General features: G+C 46.9%; 1 protein-coding gene across 5 annotated transcripts in view; it reads right to left on the bottom strand.

The window, feature by feature from the left end:
* NUP54 (nucleoporin 54) overlaps positions 1–12376 on the bottom strand; it is a 40876-nt gene extending 28500 nt beyond the window's left edge. The window contains exons 1-13 of one of the 5 annotated variants that reach the window (XM_064416244.1): positions 12191–12376; positions 10466–10627; positions 8450–8533; positions 8152–8307; positions 7304–7533; positions 5051–5238; positions 4409–4605; positions 3569–3623; positions 2904–2997; positions 2328–2435; positions 1840–1959; positions 1371–1481; positions 217–1039 (exon numbers count right to left, since the gene is read on the bottom strand). In XM_064416244.1, the coding sequence (XP_064272314.1) occupies positions 911–1039; positions 1371–1481; positions 1840–1959; positions 2328–2435; positions 2904–2997; positions 3569–3623; positions 4409–4605; positions 5051–5238; positions 7304–7533; positions 8152–8307; positions 8450–8533; positions 10466–10627; positions 12191–12242 (1686 nt within the window). In that variant the 5' untranslated portion in view covers positions 12243–12376 and the 3' untranslated portion in view covers positions 217–910. Of the gene's footprint in view, positions 1–216; positions 1040–1370; positions 1482–1839; positions 1973–2327; positions 2436–2903; positions 2998–3568; positions 3624–4408; positions 4606–5050; positions 5239–7303; positions 7534–8151; positions 8308–8449; positions 8534–10465; positions 11559–12190 lie in introns of those variants that run through there. The other 4 variants (XR_010360548.1, XR_010360549.1, XM_064416245.1 and 1 more) reach the window with 4 other exon arrangements.
* Between the last annotated feature and the right edge of the window lie 459 nt (positions 12377–12835).

Raw genomic sequence — 12835 nt, 5'->3', positions numbered from 1 at the left:
CCATGGCATGGGGTGAGAAGGTTGATGCCAGGTAGGATCTAGGGGCCACACCTTTCATTTTGGTTTGGGGACTGAGGCTACCAAGCAGCTCTGTGACACTGATTTTGACAGCCTGTCACCTTGCAGTGCCTGGAGTAAAGTGAAGTGTACTTACCTGGAGCTGGGAGCAGCATCACTGCTTTGCTGATGTCACTGAGAGCCAATACCACACACCACTTATTACAAAGTCAGACTGAATTTATTACTCTTGGGTGATTTAAAAAAAAGGCAGAAGACAACATCCAGACATACTGTTACTTAGAGGGGCAGCAAAGCTTTGTATTATTCATATATGTAAAGTGATCAAAACATAACCTTCAGATCCTTGCAGTCCAAAGGAAGGACAGAAACTGGAAACATGAACTTTCTGGAGCTTGCCCCAGTAATCGACTGGTATTGCAGAGAACAACAGAGTTACAGCAACAAACATCTCTGTAATGATTTAAGTTAGCTGTTTACACAATGGTGCTACTTGATTGTTCTGACAGAAACATGGAAGCAGGCTAACCTTTCCACAAACCGAGTCACAAGTGAAACAATCCCCTCAGCACTGCATTTTTTAGGACAATGCTGTTGTAAAAAAGGAAGAAAAAAGGAAAAAATGTACAATAGTACATATAGTTTTATAGTAAAATGGTATCTGAACAGATTCAGTTTTCCTTCTTTTGTTAAAGCATGTACAGCTTTATAAAATATAAACCTTCCAAAGGTCAATTTTAAAAGCTTAGAAGAGGCTTTGCTAATTCTAAAAGTAACAGACAAAATACCATTTTGCTCCTACAAGATATGTGTTTTATTTTACCTCAACAGTTTTAGCCTTGGAAGGTGAGCCATGAACTCCACTACCATGTTCTGTGTAAACCTCCACCAGTCAACTGAAGACTCCCCCTCGGATGGGAATGCTCTCATTCAGCCCGTGTTCTATTAGCTTGATGTCCTCCAAGTCATCCTTGATGATGCTGATTAGGTGACTCAGCCCTTCTTGCTGCTGCTTCAGGTGCTGCAGACAGTTCAGAAACCAGAGTGAGTATTGTTCAGCTTCACAGACTTATCAGGTAATATTTCTCATTAGTGTCATGACTGGTGGCATTGGCACATTGATAATCCTGGCATCATTTCTTTGAGGAAGGAATAACAGCATTTTCTGTACTAACAGCCTATCTCCACAGAGTGGTTTTGTACAATAGCTTGATGCCCCGGCACTGAGACCAATTACAAGGATGACTTCATCAAACAAGGCAACATGACATTCTAGATCCAGATATTGTGTGTCTGGCTTAAATGCTCAAGCTCAAAGAGTAGGCCAGGGCCCTACCCTGTAAGTAACTTACTTGCTTGATTTCCCTTAAGAGGTCTGCATCTATGTAATAGCGCTCTTCAGCCCGCACTGCTCCAAAGTGGTTCTGCATCCTGATCTGGGACATGAGCTCATTCAGTCTGCCCTGGGAAGAGAAACAGGCTTAAATCAAATACAAACACAGGCTTAAATCATTTACAGCTGCCACAGCTCCAGCATCTACCATTTCTTGAGTCTCCAGGTCTGGAAGCATTGCTGCTCATTCAATTTTTACATGTTCTGGAAGACATGCAAAGGGTAAGCAACTCCATTATTTCCAAGAACTCAAAACTACTGAAATACCTATCGGCTATTCAGCAAAGAGCATGATGCTACAACCTACTCACACTGAAAGCCTGACTGAAAGCCTTCCACAACCAACCTTCCACAACAGGTTTGGAAAACCAACCTGTTTTCAGTGAGGAAACCCTAGAGTTGTTAGCCAAACACTGTCAGCCACTCACCTTGAACTGCGTGGGTGCATTAAGTTCACACTGAATTGTATCCAACTGTACACGAAGCTGCTCCTCATCTGCTTGAATGGCATAACCACTTTTCCTTTGGATCTCCTGCTTTATTAGCACCTGCAAAAGAAGCCTTTGACGTTCATTAGAGAACACTTGGCCCATCCTTCTCCCCACCAGCCCATCTCTACATCTTTTTGCCCTTCCTCCAGCCTGTTTCTCACTGGATTTGTTGTGTCATTTAGTCAGCTGCTCTAAGACCTCAGGGCAGTCCGTGGTTTTGGGTAAGTGAGAGAGAAGGTTCCTGAGTATGGCAGACCTGAGCTTTCCCCGACAGCTCTGCCTGGTACTTAAATGAACACCTGTTAGCTGAAGTCAGAATAATTTTCAGCATTAGCCTGGACAAGATGGAACAGGTTCTTCTTCCCTCTGAGACAGCTTGTGACACTAGACTGTGTCAAAGGACTTATTTAGATTGTCCCTGTTACCTGCAAGGTTCTGTGCGAAAGCGCCATCAGTTTCCTTTTGTACTGTGCAATTTTTGCCATAGTTGTTGTTTGGTTTTTCTGCAGCTCGCTGATATCTTCTGATATTATCTGCAGAGGAGACGGGAGTCAATTGGAAGCCAGAGAAGTTTTTGGTAACAGAAGAAGGTAGGCCTGATTTAAAACTGGGAGCTTCATGACACTACACCACCCAGCAACTTGGTGTCCTTGACCCAGATGATTTTAGAAAGCTTTCTTCTACCTCTACTGTTCTGCTTTGTGCTATTTTCATACACAACTAGGATTTTCAGATGGCATTGGAGAATTGGTTGCCCAAAGTTAAAAGTCTGTGCCAATAGACTTAATGGAGCTCATGTGGATTAGCCTGTAACAGAACAGTAAGCTTGAACCTGAAACAAATGAAAGCCAGACCAATCTGCCCAGTTTTTGGGCAAAGATCTATCTAAGGGATATATTAAGAACATGGCTCACATTTATGTTTTGAACACACAGGGGCGGGTGCATTTAATAGTGCGTCCTTTTTCAACAGCAAGTCATGCTAAAGATGAGCAACCTTACATCTAATCGAGTTTGATGCTGTTTGGTCATCTGATCCTGGACCTTCAATCTTCTCAGCAATTCCTTGAAACCCACCATTGGCACAGGAATAAGCCTAGGAGAACACAAGCATTTCTTACAACATGTTTTTATACTGGACACATCAAACATGGTAAGGGTTAATAATTATGAACAGAATCTAATATAAAGTCACAGATTATGTTAATCTTTTATAAATTAATACATAACCATATATTTTTTGCTAAGTTCTAGAGTCTTCACTATTGCCCACAACTTGTTCCTTTCTCATAAAGAAACCATCGCAATTTATCTGTAAGCACTGGAGGGTACAAAGGTGCAGCACCTTCAGCAAAAAAAGAGAAAAAATCATAAGGGTTGCAAAAAATAAGTCACAATAACTAATCCATGTAATGGAGGACACCACACCTCCAAGGAACCCAAGTAAGACTCTTAATCCTGACAGCTCCTAAGTGCCTAAATGGGTAAAGGGATTAAGACAGGCACTTCCAGTAATCTTCACTGCTTTCAAGGGGATCAGCACTTGACCAAGTTGTACTCGAGTAACTTTCTTGCAAGTTACCCAAAGAGTACTATGCAATTTTTATCTCTTTCTCTCCTGTCCAAACCTTGTTGCAATATTTCAATACTTAGGCAATTTGACGTACTTATCAGGATCGGGATTATCAACTTTGGCTTGTTCCCATATAATAGGATCAACACCTGAAAAAAAAAAAAGAATTTTTAGTATGAGTATTTGAGAGATGTTAAAGCTGCTAACCAGGAAAAAATGCTGTGCAATACACAAACCCTATGAACTATGCTAACCCAAATGCCTGTTACACAAATTAGGTTAATTAAACTAGGGTTAATTAAAGTAGGGTAGCTCTTTAAAAGTCCTGGTCCTGAGCAGGGGCAGTGAATTCAGACCAAAGGCTGACAAGCACTTGTTTGAAAGCGGGGAAAGGAATAACCCATAGGTGCTTCCACTGGACAATCAATACTTTCCATACTTTAAAGGCAGAAATTCCTACTGTTCCCACTATATGCCACACTAGGGTAATTTGTCCTTTTGAAGTTGCTTATTGTGTGAAACAAACAAATATTTTAAAAATCAGTAATTAAATCATCAAAGTACCCAATCAGTTGGCAAAATAATCCCAGTAGGAGTTAGCTCTGACTTTTGTGCAAGACTCGGCCCAGTGCCTTTTTCCAATCCAGATTTCATAACCTTTCATATCCTACATGGACATATATAAAAGCTGTAGACACAAAGGTAAATCATCTAATCAAATGACATGAAAAGCCCTTAACTACTCTAAACCAAAGCTATGTGTGCAAAGCTGTCTGTGGCCAGCTAAGAGAGACACCTGAAAACTGCAAGTGAGTACAGGACACAATTATTCTGATTTTTAACTTTTCTTTTTTTCTTATTCTTTTCACAGGTGTTTCCAGCAGGCTGACACCAGCTTTTTTCCTGGAAAGCCCAAAAGGCCCAGCCCACGCACCGGCAGGAGGGTTCTGCAGGAGCTGCTTGACTTGTGCCGGGGACAGCTCTGTCCTGGCCATGGACAGGCTGACCCCCAGCTGCTGCAGGGATGATTTGATGTTGGCTTGCTCAAAGTGGGCGTAGAGGGTTGTTGCGGGAACTCTCCTCGAGGTGCCATTGGGGGAGCGCTCCACAATGTAAATGATCACTTCTGTCCTGAGCGAGGCAAAATGGGCAATGTCAGGAAAAGGCCAGCAACACAAAGGAGGTAACACAATACATAACCACCCAAAATCCAAGCTATCACTTCTCCCAGCTGACCTTTAACTTTTTTAGCCAAGTGAGATGTAAAGTACCGGTAGCTGCAGGGTTTAACACAGCAAGGGGGAGAGAGAAAAGCTGTAAATACCATTACATTCTCTGCTCTCCCCAGTTTTACCAACCATATTCTACGGTGATACTACTACTACATTAAGAATAACCTAAAATCTGGAAAGGTACTGGACTTAATGCCGTAAGAAAAACTATACAAAGGAATAAGAGATACAAATCAAACTCAGGATGAAGAGATCCAAAATCAAGAAGGGGAGACAGTAGACTTAGCCACCAACCCTTTCTAACATGCAATATAAATGGGCAACCCTGTGGAAATTTCACGTACTGGTCATCAGGCATCGTTTTAACACCTTCGACATTGACAGTGAGGGTCTGGTTTCCCCCCAAAATTTTGTGTAATGATTCTACAAGCTGCTGCTGCTGGCTTCGAATATCTGCTTCTTTTCTGTTAAACACCAAGACCACGAGGCCATCTTCATCTTTGTTGTTGGGCATTAAACTGTAACCCACAGCCTGCCAAGGAACAAATGAAAAATGAAGGTATGTTACTTAGCAAATGCATATCCTTGTGGCATGAAGAGGAAGGGCTAAATCCCTCAATTTTTAGAGCAACTGGTTCAAAATTTAACTCACAATTTATTCAGAGCTGCACAAACATAAAATCAATCCCCTTTTAAATCAATCTCTCACACAGTCATCAGTACAGCAGCTTTTGAAACAGTTTGGACTTTTACAAAAAGTTCCTAAAATCCTTTTTCCATCAGGGGAGTTGCCAGCATAGCAGAGCTGACAGCAATCGGGAAGGTTTTACAAACTGGCCCTTTTTCCAAATTGCAAATGGAACCAGAGGATCAGACTTTATTACAAGCAAAAGCAGAGTGGCAGCTTTCACCTTTTGCTTGTCAGCTGTCACCCCAAGCTGGCACTGGTGACAGGGTGGAGAGCAAGGGCTTTGTCAGGCCCTGACACTGCACGTGGGTGGGTGACCTGCACCTTTCCCCTCGTGCAAGTTCAGTTGAAGAAAGAAATGAGTTGGGGATGTGCTCAGGAGCCCGCTTTTGTCAGCAGAGGGTAATTCCCTGCCATGGTGAGCCTTGCAGAACCAGCCATCCTGCCATGGAGCACAACAGTGACAGCAAAGGAAGAACTTGTTTTTAAGCACATGACACCTCTGGTATTTCTGTTGTAAATAAATAACTCTTCCACAATCTCTTTATGCAACACAGCATTTTCAAACTAGAACAGATGTATTTTACTTCACGGTGGTCCTCCAAACAACAGCCTGTAACATACATCTTAGCAGCATGCATTTCTTGGTCTGGAACTGCATGCTTCTCATGTTTCCTAGAGCTGGAATTGTGTACAATGGAACCCTTCATGTAATGCTTCTTTCTTATCTGATGCCAGGTGTTTCCAGAGGCAATAACCAAAGTAGCTTCTGATGCTCTGTTCCTATCCCTGTGCCACCTCCTCCCCTATTTTTTTCAGGCATCTTCTACTGGTGACACAGATGGAACTCGTCAGTATTTCAGTTATGGCACGTGAATTCATGGCATTAGAATCGCTCCAGTCACAGGGACAAGAGTAAACATAGTATCTGGTATTGTCGAACCTGAAGGCTCTTCTTTTTAGTAAATGAAACTCTAAAATAACCAATTCTGCATTCCACAACTTAAAATGGGCAATTTTTCAAAGCTCAGAAACTGTGAAAGCAATTTCAGACAAGAACTTACAAGAAAATAAGCTTTCAGGTACACTGCCAATAAAATGTTCAAGGTACACTGAAAAAGGTGATGAAACAAAACTAAACATTTGTTAGGCAGGCGCAATTGCTGCAAAAATGTTGCAGAAGTCTCATAATGTACACAATCAACACTAGACTTAATTCAGTATTAGCCTACATTCAGGACACAAAGTTTGCACTCCAAAGGATCAGCTCGGGGAAGGAGGGTGTCACCACGCCTGCCCCAAATCCCCTTACAAGCCTGAGGCTTAGCAAGACAGTCAGCAGGGGCAGGATTTGCAGAGGATGGAGAATTTGTCAACATGAGAAGCAAGATTTGGAACTGCTGATGAATCCACGCAGGGAATGGAGTCAGCATGAGCTCTGGCAAGGATAAAGCCTGGTGGATTTTAAACCTGGCACAGGGTTATTTTAATCTAGACAAACAAGGAAGAAAAGCCCTGAAGTTCTTATTCCAAATGTTCACAGTTTCTTTGAGACAAGACAGTTATTTTTAATTGTTTCTGTCTTATTGTAACATACACAGACACACATTAAAATTAATTTCCATAGATCTGTTCGAAGTACACACACACTAACCTGAATCCTAGCACATGAAATTGTTACTTTCATGCTCCACATCTGGGCTCATTATCTAGTCCCTCCACACCACCCAGATTTCCAGCATCTTCGAACCTTTTAATGAGTATGCATCAGAACTGTGCAGATTACCTGGAAAAATACTGTTTCAGAATACTCTTCCCAGTGACAAACTGGTTTAACACCCATGAGCTGCTCAGACTCAGCAGAGAAAGGGCACCGGTGCCCTCTGTGGGCAGCTGCACCATGCCATACCTTAAACCTGCAGAAGGGGTTTTCCTGCGTGAACTCCACGGGAGCGATGTTGTTGTTGAAGTACCCTTTGCCCGTGCCCCAGAAGGCCTGGAGCTGGTTCCATTTGGCCAGAATGGCATCCCTCTCATCTCCCAGCAGTGTCGGGGCCGAGAGGGCACTGGCTGTGTTAATGAGCTGGTTGGACTGAGCGGGTGCCTGGGCAGGCTGGTTGAACAATCCCGTGCCTAATGCTGGGTGGGATGAAGAGAAACAAATGAACCCCTTGACCAACCGTGACTCTGCTATCACCTACAACCTGCCTATCACTAGCATCACTTCTCATCAGATTTCTGAGAAGCAAAATAAAACCACCAAACAAATAAATGAATTAAAATCAGACCATGTTTCTTAAGTGTCTTTTTACAGCCATTCATCATCTACAACAGGAGTTCCTGAATGCTACATTAGAAATGTTTTTAAAAAAAAAAAAAACAAGACACCTGTATTGATCTATGTCACCATCTGGCACCCTAAATACCTAAATCTAGAGTTCAGTGGACTCAGAGTCTGAAGCTGCTTATTATCCAGTTCCCATTTAAATCATCTTCAATGACTTCTTCCTCCCCCTCCTTGTAATGCTGTGACTGCAACATTAATTCTCTAACTACATTCTACCAGCATTAAACCAAAGGGGTAGATATTGTTGGAAGCTCGAGGATGAAGCTCAGAGACTTGTCTGAACTCTAGTTTAAGAGTTTAAGTGTTAAACAGCCTCCTGTTACAATACACTTCTGTCCCACTACCCCAGCAAGTGAAGATGGCAGTCTTGCACTTTCACTGCTAAGGGTAAACCCAAAGGCCATACTCACTGGTCTGCTGCTGCTGCTGCTGCTGCTGCTGCTGCTGGGTTCCAAAGCCTCCAAAGGCTAGCCCAGTTCCCAGCCCACTACCCAAGCCAGTTCCAGTTCCTGTGCCAAAACTGGTACCAAATCCAAAGCCTTTGTTCTGGGTACCACCAAAGAGTCCTGGGGAAACAAGTACACGATCACTGAGAAGAAGAGCAGAGCAGCTCTTTGTAAAGAATTGTAAAAAATTACAAAGCAGTGCTTTGTAATCCAAAGCACTCCTGGATTTGCTCTGGAGGCAGTCAGGCCCTCAGTCCCTTACCGCCGGTGCCGGTGTTGGTGGGAGCAGAGAAGCTGAACGCCGGTGCCGCGGTGGTGGTGGTGGTCCCAAAGCCTCCGAAGGCACCTGCCAAACACAGACTGCGGTCAGGCAGCGGCACACGGCCCCGGAGCCGCACACAGCACCACAACCGACCGCGCGCCTCGGTGTTATGGGAACTAATATATGGGTGCTGACAGACGGATGGCACATGGCACAAGCATGGAGGTCACACTGAGCATGGGCACCGAGCTCATCGTCCAAGGAAATGGGGGAGGAAACACAGACCACAAAGCCACAACTTGTATGGCGTGTCAAGAAAGCAAACAAAAAGGCAGCAGTCAACTGACATCTTGGTCCTTTACCAGCGGGATGTGCTTTTCCTAGTGACAGACACAACTAACAGTAAATTTCTTACATTCTTTCTCAGGAGTACTTCTGGTCAATGTCACTGCTAAGTGTTTAATAAACAACTTGGTGTTTTGTGAACTTTACCAACAGTCCTAACCTCAGGAAACAAACCAAAGCCTGAGGCCAGATACACCCAGTCGCTGTAGGCAAAATTTACACGTAAAATTCTACAGGGTCCTTTTTTTTTCAAAGCCTTGTTTCCCAGTGATCATTCCCACTACACCTCATTTGGAGGTTCAACCACTAGTATAGGACGACGGATGCAAAAGCCATCGGCCTTCCACAGATTTTCAGGAAAAGCAGTCACTGGCCAGCAGAAGAGGACCCAAGTGAGCGCCTGAGCCCCAGTGGTGCCAATGGCACCGGCCCAAGGTGCAGCCTGTGCAGCGCTGACCTGCCTGGGAAACCAAGGTCTCTGCGTCTCATGCTGCTTTTACACATGCTCAAACGACACAAGACAGTCTGCTAGAAAGGATCTGTCACAAAGATGCTGCTGCTCCTCACTCACATGTCAATAGCAAAAAAAAAAGGTCCTTTAGATTACACTCACAGTCCTCCTGTCCACAAACCAAATGAAAAGCATAAATCAAAGCTGATATGCAAGTCCATTTTATTTCCATTCAGCAAACACCTTGATGAGAGTGGGCACAAGAAACTGTTCCCTGTAACACCCATGTTTCAATCCTGCCAGCGAGCAGGAGCACCAGCAGACGACACCATTTCTAGGTACCTTTGTACCCGCTGCAAATTTAATCATCCTTTCTTGAAAAGGACCTGAGAGTACAGACTAAATACCAAAGTATCAAACTAAATATCAAATGGACTATCCACGGTCTCTTCTGGAGCAGCTCAAATGAAGCCAGTGGAGAGTGTTCACAGCAAATAAACCCGATGGGACCGCTGGGGTGCACAGAACAATGAGAGGTGCTGACACAGAGGGCGATGACACTGTGGGATGGACGGAATTCCTATACGAGCAGCAGCAAGGGACCCTGGGCTAACTGCACACTTACACAAGCATTAGAAATCCATCCAGTCCATGTTTTCATAGGGAATGGGAAATCTTTGAGGTGAAATGGCATCAGCTGATGGCTCAGATCTGATGGATCTCCACGGGGCCACAAAGGGCTTCCCTGGCCACCCATCCCGTGCAGGCCTCCTGGGAGCAGGAGGGGCAGGACGCAGGGCGGCGCTGGGAACAGCCCACAGCTGGCTCTGACTTTGTGCCGGTCGTATACAATTCGTTTCTGCACAGAAACCACTGAGGGGTGGTGCGGTCATGACAGGCACGCAAGGCCGGTGAGGAGACACGGGGAAGATGAAAACATGACTGCAGTAGTCCAAGAATCTCATGTCAGGAAACGTGGCACAGGGACCAGCTCTGGGATTGCTCGGGACCACCTGGATTCGTTCCCGTTCCAGAGACTTTTGGCTACAGGGTTATTTTTACTCAAAAGCTATTCCTCGAGAATTTAACAGGCAAAACCCCTCCCACTCCATTTCCAGAGCTTTTACGGCCAGTCTCCACTGGATATGAGGAATAGGATGTAATTCTTGGACCCCTGCTGGTAACATTTACCACAGAACACGCATTTACGCATTATCTACCTGCGCTTGCCAGACTGTTACCAAAATTGAAAGGTGGAGTTGAGGTAGTGGAAACACCGAAATTCCCAATATTAAAATTCACCGTGGGATTAGCGGTTAATCCGAAACCCCCAAAATTAAACCCACTGGCCGTGGAGTTTGCAGTTTCAAGCCCACCAAATCCTGACGAGCGGGAAGCAGAAAAAGAGCAAGGCAACATTAGTTCTGAGTGAAAGGCAGGTCCCACGAAAGAAAAGCTGAAGCATTTTTCCATCCCCATGGGCAAGAAAGGCATAGTTAGACACAAGAGCAAAAGGTATCAACTGGCATTAAACATTATTGATAGGACACAAGGAGGACAGTTAAAAGCTCCACACACTGCTGCTGTAAGGACATTAATTTTCAATTACACCGTGCATAAAGCAGCAGCATTTCCGCACCTCATTTCAAAGCCTTATCTCTGTGATTCAATATTCACATTAACTGTATTTTTAACTGCCTAAGACTGCTCAATACAGCTGCATCTGTGTTAAGCGCAACAGATAATAGCAAAATCAATTCATGAACTATCAGGAAGGCAAGAGTAAACCATCTTCATACAAATAACACACTGAGATACATGACAGCAGAATAACCACAAAACTCAGCTCCAGCAGCTGAGGCACCACACAAGCCTCAGCTACTCCAGGGCAGACTTATCCAAGTTCTATTGCCAAAACCTGCCCACCTCAGCCTTGCTGGATTTACTGGTGCACCCAGCTCCCCTGGGATGCAGCTGAAACGGGCTCATGCTGGACAAACAACGGGAAGTCGTGAAGTGTGACCCCAGATTTCCCTCTGTCATTGGTCTGTGGGTGTCACGAACCTCGCCACAGTGTACAGGCAGCACAAGGTGATGTTTTATTTTCAGATGGGGCCACAAAGAGTGTGTGTAAAAGAGACAGTAAAGTTCAGGTTCACTAGAGCAAAGATGAGTCCTGTCCCAAGGACTTGTTTGGAGTCAACAATTAATTATTTTAGTAAGTGAGGGCAAGGAAAGCTCTGTCTTACACTTCACCATGACTGACAGTGACAAAAGCAGAGAGGAAAAAGTCTAACTTTACAAGTTAACCCCTGTCTTTTACCTTGCTCAAAAATGAACTTCCAATGGCATCTCGTCCAAACGACGAATTTACTGCAAGCAAAACCCTGATCCGAGGGACCGGCACCACCTCATCACAAGCGCCTCAAGAGCGAGTCCCGGACCCGCCGGGGGCCGGGCGGGGCGCGGGGACGGCGCCTCTGAGGCGGCCGCGGCTCCCATTGGCCGGGGGGCACGCGCTGCCGGCCGCCACCGCTCCCATTGGCCGCGGGGCACGCGCGGGCCGCCGCCGCCGCCGTTCTCATTGGCGGGGGGGCACGCGCGGGTCCCTGAGGGGGCCGCGATTCTCATTGGTGGGGGCGCACGCGCGGGTCCCTGAGGGGGCCGCGATTCTCATTGGTGGGGGCGCACGCGCTACCGGCCGCCGCGGTTCTCATTGGCGGGGGGGGGGGGGGACACGCGCGGGCCGCTGAGGGGGCCGCTACCCCCATTGGCCGGGGGGCACGCGGGCGTCCCTGAGGCGGCCGCCGTTCTCATTGGCGGGGGGGCACGCGCTGCCGGCCGCCGCGGCTCCCATTGGCCAGGAGAGGGCGGGGGCACGCGCTACCCGCTGCTCGGCCCCCCCCCCCCCCCGCCCCTCCGCGCCCCGCTGCCCCCGCGCTCACCGGTCGGGTTGGCGGCCCCGGCTCCCGCCGTGGCGCTGAAGTTGAAGGCCATGGGGGCCGATCGCGGGACGGCAGAGCGGAGGCCCCCGCGGGAGGCGCGCGCGAGCCCCCGCGGCGGGTCCGGCCGCGAACAAAACCAACCGCACGCGCCGCTTCTCCGCCGCTGCCGCCGCCAAAGCGCTTCCGGGTGGCGCGGGCGGCGCGCGGTGACGCGGCCGGCGCGCGCCGGCGGGCTGTACCACTGCGGGCAGCGGGACAGGGGCGCCGGGAGAAACAAAGGGGAATAAAGGGGAGCGGCTCCTCCGTGAGGGATTCCCGGGATTCCCCAACACTGGGACCGCAGCGCCGCCCTTCGGGCACACTCCTGTGGCAGCTGCACCCAAAGCACCCCACCGTGCCGTGAAAGGCAGGGCACAGCCCGGCCCCAGAGCGTCTTCCCAGGGCTATTCCCAGCGAACAGGATTTGGGGTGACAGTGCTGGCACAGAATCCCAGGAGGGCTTGGGCTGGAAGGCACCTCAGAGCCCATCTTGCTCCACTCTCTCTGCCATGTGTGAATATTTACCAGATAATATTGGCTTTTGCATTTATGTATTAGCTTATGCATGGTGTTAGGGGTTATAGGTATTTAGAAATAGCATCACTG

Source organism: Passer domesticus, chromosome 4 (assembly GCF_036417665.1).
Source record: "Passer domesticus isolate bPasDom1 chromosome 4, bPasDom1.hap1, whole genome shotgun sequence".
Lineage (NCBI taxonomy): Eukaryota > Metazoa > Chordata > Aves > Passeriformes > Passeridae > Passer > Passer domesticus.
Note: the sequence above shows the minus strand (reverse complement) of the source record. Positions and strands in the feature narration are given on the sequence as shown.